Here is a 14,766-nt window from a genome sequence, read left to right as displayed (position 1 = left end):
GCACATAATGATTGGGCCTCAGCGATACAAAAATTTTGGAAGACGAAGAAAAAAAATGTGACATCATTCATTCAACAATATAAAATATACTAATTTTTATTTTTACAAATTTCTGTTATTTTTCAGTTTAATAATCATATACCAACATCCAATCATAAATTAGGATTTAAATTATTCTAAGATAATTATTTTAAAAATTAATAAATTTTTTATATTATATAACATGCATAACCCTTTTTCTCTTTTAAAATATCTTATTAGTATATTTAAAAATTAACGCAGAATACGAGTAGGATTTGGATTAACAACTGCATCTGCAAGGGTTGCGGCTTGTACGTACATTTATGTATTTCATTATCTTTGGGTTGGCTATGCTGCATTATTTGGGGTTGTGATGCAGTGCTGTCATTACACACAGCATCTCTGATGTAATCTCTTTTTGCTCGATGTAATCTCTGATGTATCTTTTTGTTGGCTTAAAAAAACAAATCTGATTCCTTCATATACAAGTTTGCTATAGTCTAAAATTAAAAATTAACACTATATAAGGACACTAAAAAATGGAATAAGAAATTAATACTATTTATTAAAATTTGTCAAAGAGAAAACTAGCCGTGTTTTTTTTACTAATTTGACAACACATATTGAATTTGTGGAAAAGAATATGCAATGACAGAGCTTAACAAAAAAATTTGGAGGGACCAAAATAATTAAGCATATATAAAATAAATTAAATGTAATTTTTTTATAATATCATCTTCATGGATAATTTTGAACTTTTATACAAAATAAAATTTGTACAAGAATACCCATAAAATATTTGAAGGGGTTTCGGTGGATTTTCAACATATTCAAGAAAAATATCATATTTTTGCCAAAATCTTAGCAAAACTTGAAGAAAATTTGTGTAAGAAAATCATAAAATTTATATTAAAAAATGGTTCAAAAAACCCACAAGAAAAATCTGCAAATAAGAAAAATTTACAAGTTTAAGTTATATTGTATAAACTTTCTTATACAAAATGATAATATAAAAGTAAAGTAAGTTTGAAAAATACAAAATATTATAAAAATACAATTAAATAATGGAATAGTTCTTGTGTGAAAGGTATTATTAATGTAAAAAATTAGCCATAACTACTAATGTTATTAAAAGCAAAAACTTAGTATTAACGTAAAACTATCTATAATAATAACTAAAAATTACTTTTAATCAAATAGTTATTCTATGTTCATCAAATGATTTAAAATCATTAACAATTAAAAATAACCAACTTTAAAAAATAGTTTCAAAGTTTAAAATTAATAATTAATAGTATAGAAAATCTTATAGTGAATACAATTATGATATTGTTTATTTCTCTTTTATTTTTTATAAAATATTTTATTCTCCTTTTATAATTTTTATTGTAAGGAAAATTTTGTTTTTTTTAGATAAATACTTTATTTTCCTTTTTGTATTTATTGTGGAGATAACTGTATTTTTTCTTTTAAAATAAAGTATTCAATTATTATTTATTTTTTAAATATTATTTTTATTTTATCATTTATTTTAACATCTAGTTTGAATATATTTATTAATGTTTTGATAAATTATTAATAAACAGTTATATATTTTTAGGAATATATGAATACATCATATCATTATTCAGTTTTTTTTTTGGGGAATGATTTGATAGAATTTTAGAAGATAATTAATATGATTTTTTGATCATCTGAGAAACACAATATGAAAGCATCAATATTTTTAAGGAGGAGAATAATTATGCCGACTTCCTTGCTAATCATGGGGCTGCTTCCCAAACACTTTTTATTTTTATTTTTGTGGGACTCTACTTCAAGTTTTATAAGGGGAGAGTCTTTTCGCAATAGAGTTGTTCTTCCTTCCTAAAGGTTTTCCTAATTTTGTTTATGGGTTTTCGCCTAATCCCATATTGTTTCCTGATATCATTCTCTTTCTTAATGATATTTGGTGTCTCTCTAGTTGGTTTGCAAAAGGTTGTCAACATAGTTGAAATGTTTTTGTTATCTAACTTCTGCATATTAATTGTATAAAAATAAAAAAGAAACACATAATGATAAAAAAAAATTATAAAGTTTCATGCTAATATATTTGTTAGGTAATATTAAATTTTTCATAATTGGCCCTGTTGTCCTTTTGTCAACAAGGTGCCCATTTATAATTTTCTTAGTTATAATATAAACTAAGAAAATTTGAATCACCAGATGCTGACAACCGGAAATTCGGGTCTGCTAGTTCATGTTCCGAGTCATACTTGTTTACTACTCATGCTAATGCTATATATGCTCCCCGTGTTGACACTTGATACTTTCCCAACTAGTATTACTTCAACTTCTCACTTTCAAGGAAACAACTTTTAGTTGACTCTTCTGTGTTATTTCTTGCACTTAGCTCAACGTTATTTCTCATCTTCATATATGTTTAATTATTATTATTTTTTTCAGAAAGAAATACTCCTTTAAAAAGGTAGTTCTTTCATTAAAATTTTATTGATAATTTATATTAGCAAAATAAATTAACTTCCAACATATATATTCTCATCGATATTATGATCCTAATTTAGCTCAATTGCCACCTAAACTAAATCTATCACAAGTTCTGACGTGTTAGCTCTGTCAGCACAGTTTTGCCTCTCAATTTGTCATTGTTTAATCGCTAGAAAGTAGAAACTTCTTTATTATTATTAGTAAGAGTATACCATATGAATCACATTATAGAAGTAAAAGTTGGAAAAAGTGTGACCTGCATACATTTCGGCGTTTATTTGAGTGTTTGATTCGATTTTGAAAAAATGTTATATTATTTTTTCCATGAGAAAGAGTGACCACCGACCATTACGTAAACGTGGAAAACGAAAGCGACCATAAACACGCAGGGGCTCAGAACACGGTTCTGAATTCTGAATGTTGAATACAAATACCAATGATAAGATTTAGTTTATGTGGCAATTGAGCTTTCGGGTAATCATAAACTAATTTTTTTTTATTAAAGTTAATTATAAATGAATTAAAACCATTAATTATTAAAAAATAAATTATAATTAACTTAATAATTTTACTAATCATAATTATTTATTAATAATCTAATAAATGAACCAAAATTAGAGGACCAAATATTACAATTGGAAATGTGTGTGGGTGGGTGTGGGTGGATGGGTGGACATAAATATACTATTATCGTTGGTATACGATGTGTGCACAGTTTGTGTATAAATATATAAGTAAACACATAAGTTGATGGTGCTAGGTGGACTCTTAACCTAGTATTAGAGGTTTTCATGATAACTAATGATAATTTGCTTATAAAATAGACAAGTGGTAAATTCCTGTATATAGATGTATGGTCTTGCAAACCTATAAAAGTAAGTCAATACTCATATTTGTTTATATTCGATAAAATTACATTTCCTCCATAAGATCAACTCAAAAGACTTCCTAAATGATCATAGTATAAGTATCATGTTAGGGGATGTAACTCATGGGGGGTTGCTCATATTGTGTTGAAAACTTCATAGAATAGAGTCATTGTTTAAGTTTGAGTTTGAGGTGGTCTAGTTGGTTGTTAGTGTATGATAATTGTGATGATTGAACCTCATGAGAAATTTTGAGGATTTGATTATTATACATGTGATTATGTTGATAAGAGTATATATGTTGTTGATGATGTTGTTTAAGTCAAATGTTATGATAAATTTTGATAATTGGATGATGATGATAACTTTTGATAATTAATGTTTGAATTCACATGTTGATGTTTGGTGATTGATTATGATATTATGGTCTACTGGTATTTATTAATGTATATGCATAAGAGAATTTTTTTTATGAATGAGTTGGGTTATAAATTGTTGGTTATTATATGTCTTGTTGATGATGTTTGTTTTTGAAGTATTACAATTAATTTTTACTTTTTGGGTCATCGGATACAAAATATAAAATTTTCAATATACTTTTGCATTATAAATTATAACATATAACTTAAAGGTTGAAGTTTTTACTTTTTTTAAGCTTTCAATTAGATTTTTAAGTTTTTTATTTATTTAGATGTGCACTTCACATGTTATCTTTATAATTAACAATTTTATTCTTCTTTCAATCATCACAAAATATTATTTTTTTAAAAGAATAAATGATTAATTAGTCCCTAAATTTTTGTTCTATTGTCATTTTAGTCATTAAAATTAATAAAAGCTTAAATACTAAGATGGCTAATATACCACATGTGTCTTATTAGGCAAATCTTCTTGAGAACCTACACTGCATGCATTATGCAAATTAATAAACTTTTTAGGATGTTTCATATAAATATCATTATTAAGAGAGTCATACAAATATGTTATAATAATGTTCATTAGAATATTATAAAATTTTATTTTTCATTTGAGAGGAAAAAACTTAAAAACCAATTTAATGTCACATTTTTTATTTTTTATTTTTGTAAAAATCATAATATCTTTTATAAGAGATAATTTTACCTAAATTAGGTATAACCACTATGGACCTACACTACATATGTTAGGCAAATTAATAAAGTTTATAGGATGTTTTATATAAATGTCATCATCAAGAGTCATGCAAATAGGTTGTAATAATGTTCATTAGAGTATTATTAAAATTTTATTTTTCATTTGAGAGGAAAAATTAAACTAAATTTAAAAACCAATAATTTCATGTCACATTTTCTATATTGTGATTGTAAAAAAAATTACTGTTAACTAATAAGAAATATTGTCGGTTCGACTTTAAAGTAATTATTATAAATTTTAATAAAATTATAATATATGATTGCTTCTTTATAAAAAAATCTTTACACTATTAATCAGCACATATATATTATTTACTCACAATAATACTGAGTGTTAAACAAAATTATACAAAAATTAATGACATTACCTCTACTTTATCACATAGTATCGGTTAATTACTGTCAAAAGTTTATCAATACTATTAAAGCCTCTAAAAAAATTACTATAAAAGAATTTTCAAAAACTTGTTGGATCCTAGATAAATCCTTTGAAATAGTGTCATCACGTCTCAAATTTCATAATTTTTTTTTTCTAAAACGGATTAAAAATAAATCCAATTTAATAAAAGAATTAAATTTTATTTTTTCTTTAATTTTTATTGAGTCTTATTGATTTATAAACAATCATATCAACAATTATACCTCATGCAATTCTAAAGCATAAAAAAGCATAGTGGTACACGCAAACATACGTGCTTTTAGTTAAATTACTTTTGACTTTATTCTACTTTTCATTGTGCCATCCAAACTTATCAAGAATATTCATAGCATAATTTGACTAAGTTGATTTCAGATCAAATTAGAGTGGAGAATTCAAATATAATTCTAAGTGCCTTTCCAGCTATATATATATATATATATAGAAATAACTAAAATTATAAGTGAAACATTATTTCTTTAATTTTTTAATTTGAAAGCTGAGACATATATATACGTAATGTTAATTAATTAATTATTATGCTTTTTCTTTAAATCCATTAGATCAGTATTTTGGACCATGCACGTATACGTGTTCGCACAGGTTGAGACCAGTAGAAAAATATGTTCCCCACGACCATGACCTGAGATTTCTCTGATAAAAAATAGCTTGTAAGGATTTATTCAACTGAGAGTTCCAAATACGTACCCAAGTCTCAACTGAAACTGTAATGGAAAATGAGTCAAAGACTGACTTATCGTTAATGTGGTTACCCCAAAGAGGCACACACACACACACATAAGTCCTACAAGTAGATTCAATTCTATGTAGCTTCTTCGCCGTTGCCAAGCATCGGAATTCACGTGTCCACATGTGTGACATGTTGCGTAGACACCAAGCTTCATTTGGTGTTTAACACTATATCTTGGTGATCAAGATATTAGATATATTCAAGACGGGTCGATGCTGATGATGTTCTTTCACTTTCTTTACCAAAGCAATCTAGTTCGATTGGCTAGATCATGAGAGCATTTATGGAATAAATTACATATACCACTGATGTCTAATAGTTATCATTTCAATTTTCAAAAAACTCTATATATTACAGATCTAAATATAAGTTTTATGGATTATTTTCAAAAAAATCACTATATATTTCTTTAAATAAACTGACATTTTTTTATTCATAGAAAATAAACTTAAGTAGTACAGAGATTATCATAAGTTACATATTGCACAATTAATTGAGCTAGATACCTAAGTTATAATAGTAAATAATTCTTTTTCATTTTATAGTGCATAGACCAACTAGCATTACCTTTAAAAAAAAGACCAACTGGCATTAATTGCCTATTATTTGTTTTTGTCGGTAGTTTGTGTTTGGCAAAAAAATATCTATCAAGTCAACTCTAAAACAAGTAAAAGTCAAACTTTGTTTTAACTCTCCAACAAGAAATTGATTTAGTACTAGTCGATTGTAACGGTAAGTTTAACAAATACAAGTCAACAATATATTTTTTTGGTAATTATATACAAGTCAACTATATTTGTATTATTTAACAAGAAAAATAGACAACATTCAATCAAGAAATCACAAAAATCGACTTGTATTGAGTCTTTTTAGTAAAATTTTGACTTATTATAGGTTTAAAAGATTTAAAAAGCATAAGTTTAAGTATAAATATTAATTGTGTTTGTTATGCCAAATTAATTATTTTATATGAATTTTGTCCACATTATATAATTATTTAGTACTAAAAAGTTTAATCAATCAATAAAATTAAAATGATAAACTTAGGAAAATAACTATATAATTTGAAGAACTCAGAAGTTATTTATGATCCCCTAATCTTGTTAGTACAGACATCTACGCATTTTATTACTTTTCTACCGTATCGATCATAATTATTTACACACGATTATTTTTTGAGGAATGTAGCGACATTATCGCTAATGCTTTTTTTTAATTAACATTTTCCTTGTAATTAGTGGAAATTTATTGAAATCATAAATGTTAATAAGTTTCACTTTTAAATATTAAATGAGAAGTTAAATACATCAAAAAAATTATCATAGGTTTAACTCAATTAGTTGAAGATATTGCGGAAGTTATTATAAATCTTCTTCTGATATTGTTTTCAATTTTTACGAATAAAAAATTCATTAATTTTGTTAGAAAGAGAGTAATATCATTAGCATGTTTTTATACTGAAAATAAAGAATTTTTAGGGTATGGTATGCTTAGGTTATTTGATTGAGTAGTAAAAAAAGGGTTAACAAATACAGTAATTTGGATTTTCATCTTCTACATAATAAATTGGCAAGACTTGTTGTTTGGTATATTTTTCAATTAATGAAGTAACTTGCTGTTACGTACAAACCTTTTGGGATTTAATTTCCATATAGCTAGCTATTGTGAATTAATTTGCGTAACATACCCACTACACTATATTTAATTTGCCTTGGTCTCCTCAAAAATTAAAATTGAATCGACCCTCTTCAACGTTTAAAACCATTCCAGTCAAGGGATTTATTGTTAATAAGCAGCATGATATTACAAACGTTAGTATTTCATGTATATATGATCTTGTTTGGATAAATTTGGTTCATAACATATTTATTAGAAGAAAATAAAACGCTAAAATGATTTTTTTTTCATGATTAAAAATTAATATATATTTCAACTTTTATAAAAACACTCTCATCAAGCTGCTCAAAAAATTAGGGTGCATAACTTGATTAAAATTTAATTTAATTCAATTTTTATTTCCTTTTATTAAAAATTGGAACCGTGTACTAAATTCACTACTCACTTTTATAAGATACATATATAAGAAATTTGGATCACACAGCCACATACAAACAGTCAAAATTAAAAGTTATTTAGTTAGTAACAACACGACTATTAAAAAAATCGTGTACGATAATTTATATTTTAATCTGAATCAGTTAAATATGATTTTATATATATAATTAACCTATTACTCGCTCCTAGTCTTTGAAACCGAGTACATAATATTTTAAAGGAGGTGTAAGAAAATGCTTTCTCTTGCTACCTACGTTGGATGTTGACGAGGTGTGAGCATGATATTATCAAGTTTATATATTTTTTTGTTTTTATTTTCCACACTCTTTAGATATATTTTGAAAATTTATTAAAAAATACGAAGAAGCGTGTAGATTAGCTAATGTAGAGTTGTTCAAACTATGCGTAATCATAGTGTTTTTACCTGGTTCAAGTAAGATTATTTGTAATTATGGATACTTATCATCTATATAAAATAAAATATATTAAAAAATTATCATTGTGTAAAGGTAATGAAGTATGATTATAAATATTTTATAAATACTGTTATCAAATTAAATATTGTATTATTCTATATGTATGCAAGACATTAGTCGTTTTGATTACTTGACCAACTTCTTTACCTTTAAAAATTGTGCAATAGAATATGCAGTTAATGGTGACATAACAACTTGGGTTCATTAAAAAAAAAAAATGATTTAGCGACCGAAAACTTTAGTCACTAAATCCCTAAATTCGGTTGCTAAAACTCTTAGCCACCAAAATAACGAACGTTGCAAAAATCCTAGTCGCTAAACCTTCACTATTCGGTTGTTATTTCATCACCGAAATACTGAGTCGCTAACACACAAAATTCGGTCGCTAGATATTTTGTTGCTATTTTGCTTGAGACCAAATTAACAACCAAAGGTTGGGGTAACTAATTCGGTTGCTAACAAATAATTAAATTTTAAATATAAAATAAATTAAAATAACACTAATAAAAAATTAAATTTTAATTGTAAAATAAATTAAAATAAATTTCAGTGACTACTAAATAATAAAATTTTACAAAATAATAATAATTTTAATTGCTAATTCGGTCACTAATTTTACATTTTAAAATGTATTTTAAATGTTTTTGGCCTAGTTTAATAATTAATTTTTAAATTTAAAATAAATGAAAAAAAAACTCGATTGTTCAAAAAATATATGCCATTATTTTTATTTTTTCATTTATTAGATTTTAACCTATTTAATAATTACCAATTGTAAATATAATTTTTAATTAAACTATATAATCAAACTTATATATAAAAGTGAACATTCATAATCTGTAAATACATCTAATAACAAAATTCTAATTAAATATTGACAAAGTGAAAATTCAAAGTTTAATAAAATGCAATGTGAAAGTTTAATATAGTTTAAATTCATAACTAACATGACATAATCAAACTAAAACAATAGCCAAGAGTCAATGATCAACTTGAGCATTGTCAACATGGTGCTCGGTTCCATCCACATCACCTGACTACGTGATCATGACTCTCTATCAGCCACAACATCTTTTCCTCAAGTGTCCTCTCCGTATCTGCCTTTGCCAAACAATTAAGCCAGTCCTATAAACTTTCCTCCTACTATATAATACTGGCTGTAGGATACATTATAGCACATGTTACTATATCACAATCTAACATGAACAAGTTAAATGCTAGAAGGGAATATGTATTGGCACTAATTCACTCGATATGTTGCTAAACTAAATTTAGAAGGTCCTTGCAATAAATGGGATATGGAACAATCATCCAAAAAAACTGATTCATTTTGATATAAAATAATAAGGAATGAGGCAGAAAGCATTAGATGTTGTCTCAACTTCATTTTTATATTTCATAATGAATGTATTTAATTTTAGAAATTACTATGGATAGTACAAGAGGAAAGGAAAAATACACTAGTTTAAATGTATTTTAATTAAACCCAGCAAAAAATGGAATCTATCATCAGCTAAGGCCATTAGTAATGATATGATAGGATTATAAAATTCTTATAATGGCTTCCAAAAACCTTATGAAGGACTAGCACGTGCTTAGTGATCTAATAGGAACCAGGGAAAATTGGAAAGCCTATAGTTATATGATGAGTTGTGCAGTGCACATCTTAAAAATGATCAATTTTATTTCTCAACCAAACAACAATAATAGGCAAAAATGCCTCTTAATTCACAATTAAAACTCTTGGTTTTGTACTTTCAAGCTGTTAATATTCTGGAGAACGATAACGTCATAATAGGTATTCTGGAGAACGATAACGTCATAATAGGTCAGTCCCAACCTTCAAGCTGTTAATATATGAGTAAGTGGGTTCTAACCTGTGGTACCACAATTGCAAGATTGAGAACTCCCAAAGATAAACCTGAAAGAAATTAAGGTCAGTAAAAGTGTAAAACCCAATTGGCTACTTGAAATTGCCCGCCTAAGTTTGAGAACAATTTATTTGTAGGTCCTCAAATTTTATAATTAGTGTATTGAGAAGTGTAAATATCAATCAATCTCTTATTGCATAAAAATCAAATTCTAGAATTATTTATATGATAGTCTCTCATCACCTCATTTTTTATAATTATATCTTTTCAGTCTTTTTATCTCATAATTCATCTTATTTCACATTTCCTTTTCTTATTCAAAATTGTTGCATAATTATATATGTGATATTTTTAAAAATATTAAATATTAATTTGCTATTGAGAGAAATTTAAATCTAAGACTTCTTTCTTCTTTTTTCTTTTTTCTTTTTTCTTATTTTAACTATTAAGTCAACCTATTAACTCCTTATATATGTGATACTTAAATTTTTCTTTACTTATTTTAACCAAAAAAAAATCCTTTAATTACAAGTCATGTTTTTCAGGTTTGCACCTTGAACCATAATTCTGACGGTATTCTGTAAATGCACAGCATATTCAAGGACTAACGGTAATCTTAATCACAATTCACAAGCACCAAGCTAGGTTTGGATATATAAAATCATCAAGACAAGAAGTGAAATTGCAGGGAAAGAATTTATCCATATATCAGGGGTGTCATCAAGCGAGAGAGAGCACAGAAGAGTTAACATTAGTGTTCAACTTTGTTTTTTTTTTTTAAAAGTTACCAAATGAAGAAAGTTAATTGCAGGGGATTAGGTAATACAAAAGTACCAAAAATGCTAAAGTATAATCAGACAAAATTCTTACCGCTTCCATCAATTGCCTTACTTCAGACTCAGAAACCTTAGTACCCAGTTTTGGCAGACCAGCTTTCAACTCTTCAAAAGTGATTGTTCCACTATTATCTATGTCCATGGATTTAAACATTTCCTTCAAACCAATGATTTCTTCTTCAGAAAGGTTTTCAGCAATAACCTTTGATCTAATTCAATTATGAATTCCTCTCCCTATTTATTTTCTAATTTGGCATTTTGATTGACATATACCATTTTCAATCCTTGAGGCTTTTGACATAATGTTTTATATATTATACTAAAAGCTTGATTATTAAAATATTGATCAATACAACAAAAATGATGATAAAAGATTATTTACCTTCAGAGCAGCTTTCTTTAGCTTGTTCATTGTCCTAAATTGTTTCATTCTGGATAAAACAAAAACATCTAGATCGAGGTTTATCAGATGCTCCATCTTCTCTCATCCAAGGATGATATGGAGTTATATATATATATATATATATATATAACATTTTATTATGACTGGTTGACTCAAATAGGCAAATTGCCAAGAAAGTTGTGGCTCAAATGCTCCATACCAGAGAAAAATGGAAAGAGAAGAGAACAAGAAAAAGCACACTGGTAAGCCCGGATCTACGACTACAACCAAGAACAACTGTGGTTGGGCGGTGGCTTGGTGGAAGCTAGCGCCATTCAACGAAGCAAACACTGTCCACGCACAGTGAAATAGAATTAGGGTACGGCATTTATGAAGGTCTTCCTAGAGAAGCAGAATATAGAGAGGAGGAGTGAGCATCTGAGGTCTGCTTCTTTTTTTTCTCAATTCTTTTAGAATAACACTCATACAATGGTTTCTGTTCTAGTGTTCCGTCAACTTAACATTGGATCCAAATAGATATATCTTCTGAAAAACAACATGTCACTATATGATTTGCTTTCAAAACTCCAAAGCACAAAATTGGTTTTTGGGTACAATGAGACCACAGGACCTGCACACTGCCCAAAATCTATATATATATATATATATATATATATATATATATATATATATATATATATATATATATATTCCAAATGTTTATACTATGGAGTGGAAGGGAATGTTTTCTCCAACCCCTTTCAACCTTTTTTTTATATAAAAAAAGGTGAAAATGCCAATTCAATTATAGAGTCGATTGCCCTTGCACCTTTGGTAGTGATTTAGGCTACTTAGCAGTCACTCTGTAGTGGAATTAATCTGAAAATTTGCAATTAGATGAACTGTGTGCTTTATCACCCCCACCCCTTGCTTATAAAAAATTTGGAAGATTTTTAATAGCTTTACGTTGTTGATTCATATCTCACTAGCTAGGCACTCTTTATTATGGAACCATAAAAGCTTTTGCAGCCAAGAGTTTGGAATTCCAAGTCTCGACTCTATAGTCTGGACTCTAAGTGATTAATTACTTACTAATAAATAAGACTTATCTCTTCATTGCATTTTCTTCTTACTATAATATTTCAAAGCAAAATGCTAAAGGATGCCCTGTTAGAAAAAATTATTATAATTCCTTTATTGTGATCCGTTCACCATTATGGAAGCAGCAGTTGATAACACACTACAGGATCCTCAATGAGAAGTTGAGGATCCTCAACTTAATAAGTTCATTTTTAGTGGCTTCAAAAGCACACTCAAATTAAAACCTACCTTCACTCCCCACTCAACATGCTTGAAGTCATAGCCTAGGTGCCGCCATACAGTCATTCAATCCAATTGAAAGGCCTGATGAGAGAGACAAAGAAACAATTGATAAGACATATTGCAATGAATTCATACAGGTAAGAATTTAAGATGTATTATAATGCCAACATTAAACCTGAGAATGTTTAATGGAAATACTCTTAAATTTCAAGGAAACAGTGGGAGTTATATAAAACTAGTGAGTTTAAAATGTGCAGCAAATTCTCAACATCCTTTCCCATTGTCGACAGATTATAGTTCTAACTTTAGGATGCCATTCGTCCAAAACATCATTCTCAATACATGCATTTCATGCAGTCACCAAGTTAGGCCCACAAAATATTCAAACGTTAAATTTCAATGGCAACAAAATCCATTGTTGTCTTCACTATTTTCTTCATTTATTACCAAATCTCACCAGTCTCCAATTGGAGCTGAGCCTATATATAAAAAATGGTAAACATGACACACAGTTCATCTACTCATGGTTCTCAGCAAGATTATTAACTGACATGAAATAGAATTAGATTCCTCTAAATCACAGGGAACAGTTCAGAGGGTAAGTTAATTATGTTGGTCATTGAAATAGCGGCAAAACACACGTGTGTATACAACACAAAATGAAATTCTTAAAAATCTTAACCATTGATTTTCCAATCAATGATTATACTATTTTGTTTTACCCAATCAGCCAATCCCATTAAATAATATATATGCTTACAGTTTGGCCATCCACCTCATGTAGTAATGTTCTATTAAGGGTTTCTATTTCTAATCATATTTTCTACCAATGCATTTAATATCATGCAGCTATATTCAAAGTTTAAATGACTACAAAAAGAGCCTGAACTTCATGCAATGAATCAACTTATATACAAAACAGTCTTTCCTCCTGATCATGATCACTCTGTATTTGTTTATAGCACCACTTCACAAACATAGGCACATCCTTGGCAGTAACAACCATATTGCTATATATACCATAATAATAATAATACCAAGTATACCAAATAACGACATACTCCAAAATCGTTAACATTCAATTCCACCAGAACCAATCATTTGTCAATTCCATATTAATCTTATCACCAAACCAGAGATCCAAAAGCAACACAAACTTTTCAACAGCGAGCGCTCCTCAACAATGCTATCATACGCAAGTTAAGCCCAACAACCACAGACGCATAACATCTTCAAAAATTCAGAAAACAGGAGTTCAAATGAAGTTCAACCTATTCCACAAAAATTGCAATGGAAAGGCTTTTGGATCATTTTATTCCACACAAAAAAATGTGAGAAATACAAATAAACGATTATACAAACAAAAAAAAACACTTTTGCGACAAAACATGCTCTACACGGGTCCATTTTAATCTCCAACCACAAAAAATAAAAACATATTTATATCAAATCCCACAGCAGTTATAGTTGCAAAAACGCCAGTTCTAATTTCCCCCCTCGAAATACGTTTTTTGTAAGAGGAAACGAGAGTGTACCGGATACAATTGGAAAATCCGTCGCCTCGGAGAAACCCTAGAGAAGCAATTGCAGAAAGGTGAGAAGAGAGAAAGAGTAAAAAGGGAATAATAAGCGATGGAAAGTTTGGGAGACTTTGGTGTAAGGTGTGGAGTGAGGTTGAGAGAGGGAGATCTGCAGGTGTTAGAAGTGATGGGTTTCGGATCGGAGAGGAAGAGAATGGTTCATTCGCCAAAGAGAGAGAGAGAGAAAAAAGAGTTGAAAGACAGTTGAGTTACCTTACCATACCTGACAAAATTTGTTTATTCATATAAGGAGTAGGCCCAGTAGGCCCACTCTACAAAATTACATTAATTAAGTTTTATTTTACATGTTATACCAAAGTTATACCACATTTATGAAATTTTAATATTTTATTTTATTTTTAAATAATATAATTTTATCAAAAAAAGATGGCACAATTATAAAATTAGTCCTTTATTTTATCTCTAATTTTAAATTTTGTTCCCCGATAAAATTATTCACGAATTTATTAGAACAATATTTTTATTTATATTTAACTTTATGAAATCAAGTGGTTAAATTTTTTAAAG

At 27.9% G+C, this 14,766-nt stretch overlaps 1 protein-coding gene across 8 annotated transcripts; it reads right to left on the bottom strand.

The window, feature by feature from the left end:
* Positions 1–9,120: 9,120 nt before the first annotated feature.
* On the bottom strand, positions 9,121–14,458 carry LOC100819673 (calcium-dependent protein kinase 15). 8 transcript variants are annotated; one of them, XM_006579586.4, is made up of 6 exons: positions 14,194–14,458; positions 12,665–12,739; positions 11,336–11,685; positions 10,988–11,110; positions 10,124–10,167; positions 9,121–9,403 (listed from the first exon to the last, which is right to left on the bottom strand). In XM_006579586.4, exons 3-6 carry the CDS (start codon positions 11,429–11,431, stop codon positions 9,361–9,363), a joined length of 306 nt encoding a protein of 101 aa, XP_006579649.1. In that variant the 5' UTR covers positions 11,432–11,685; positions 12,665–12,739; positions 14,194–14,458; the 3' UTR covers positions 9,121–9,360. The 8 variants fall into 8 exon arrangements, 5 of the variants coding, with proteins under 5 accessions (XP_006579649.1, XP_014630997.1, XP_003524091.1 ...); XM_014775511.3 differs by having other exon boundaries at positions 9,121–9,343; XM_003524043.5 differs by lacking the exon at positions 11,336–11,685.
* Positions 14,459–14,766: the final 308 nt, after the last annotated feature.

The sequence above is a fragment of the Glycine max genome, chromosome 5, assembly GCF_000004515.6.
Source record: "Glycine max cultivar Williams 82 chromosome 5, Glycine_max_v4.0, whole genome shotgun sequence".
In the NCBI taxonomy this organism is placed as follows: Eukaryota; Viridiplantae; Streptophyta; class Magnoliopsida; order Fabales; family Fabaceae; genus Glycine; species Glycine max.
Note: the sequence above shows the minus strand (reverse complement) of the source record. Positions and strands in the feature narration are given on the sequence as shown.

Coding starts and splice junctions, on each gene's coding strand:
- LOC100819673 (XM_026128664.2), bottom strand. CDS start 11,431: ATGGAGCATCTGATAAACCTCGATCTAGATGTTTTTGTTTTATCCAGA. Junction 11,111..11,335: donor TAAAGAAAGCTGCTCTGAAG/GTAAATAATCTT, acceptor ATTGGTTTGAAG/GAAATGTTTAAATCCATGGA. Junction 10,168..10,987: donor TAAGGCAATTGATGGAAGCG/GTAAGAATTTTG, acceptor AATTTCTTTCAG/GTTTATCTTTGGGAGTTCTC.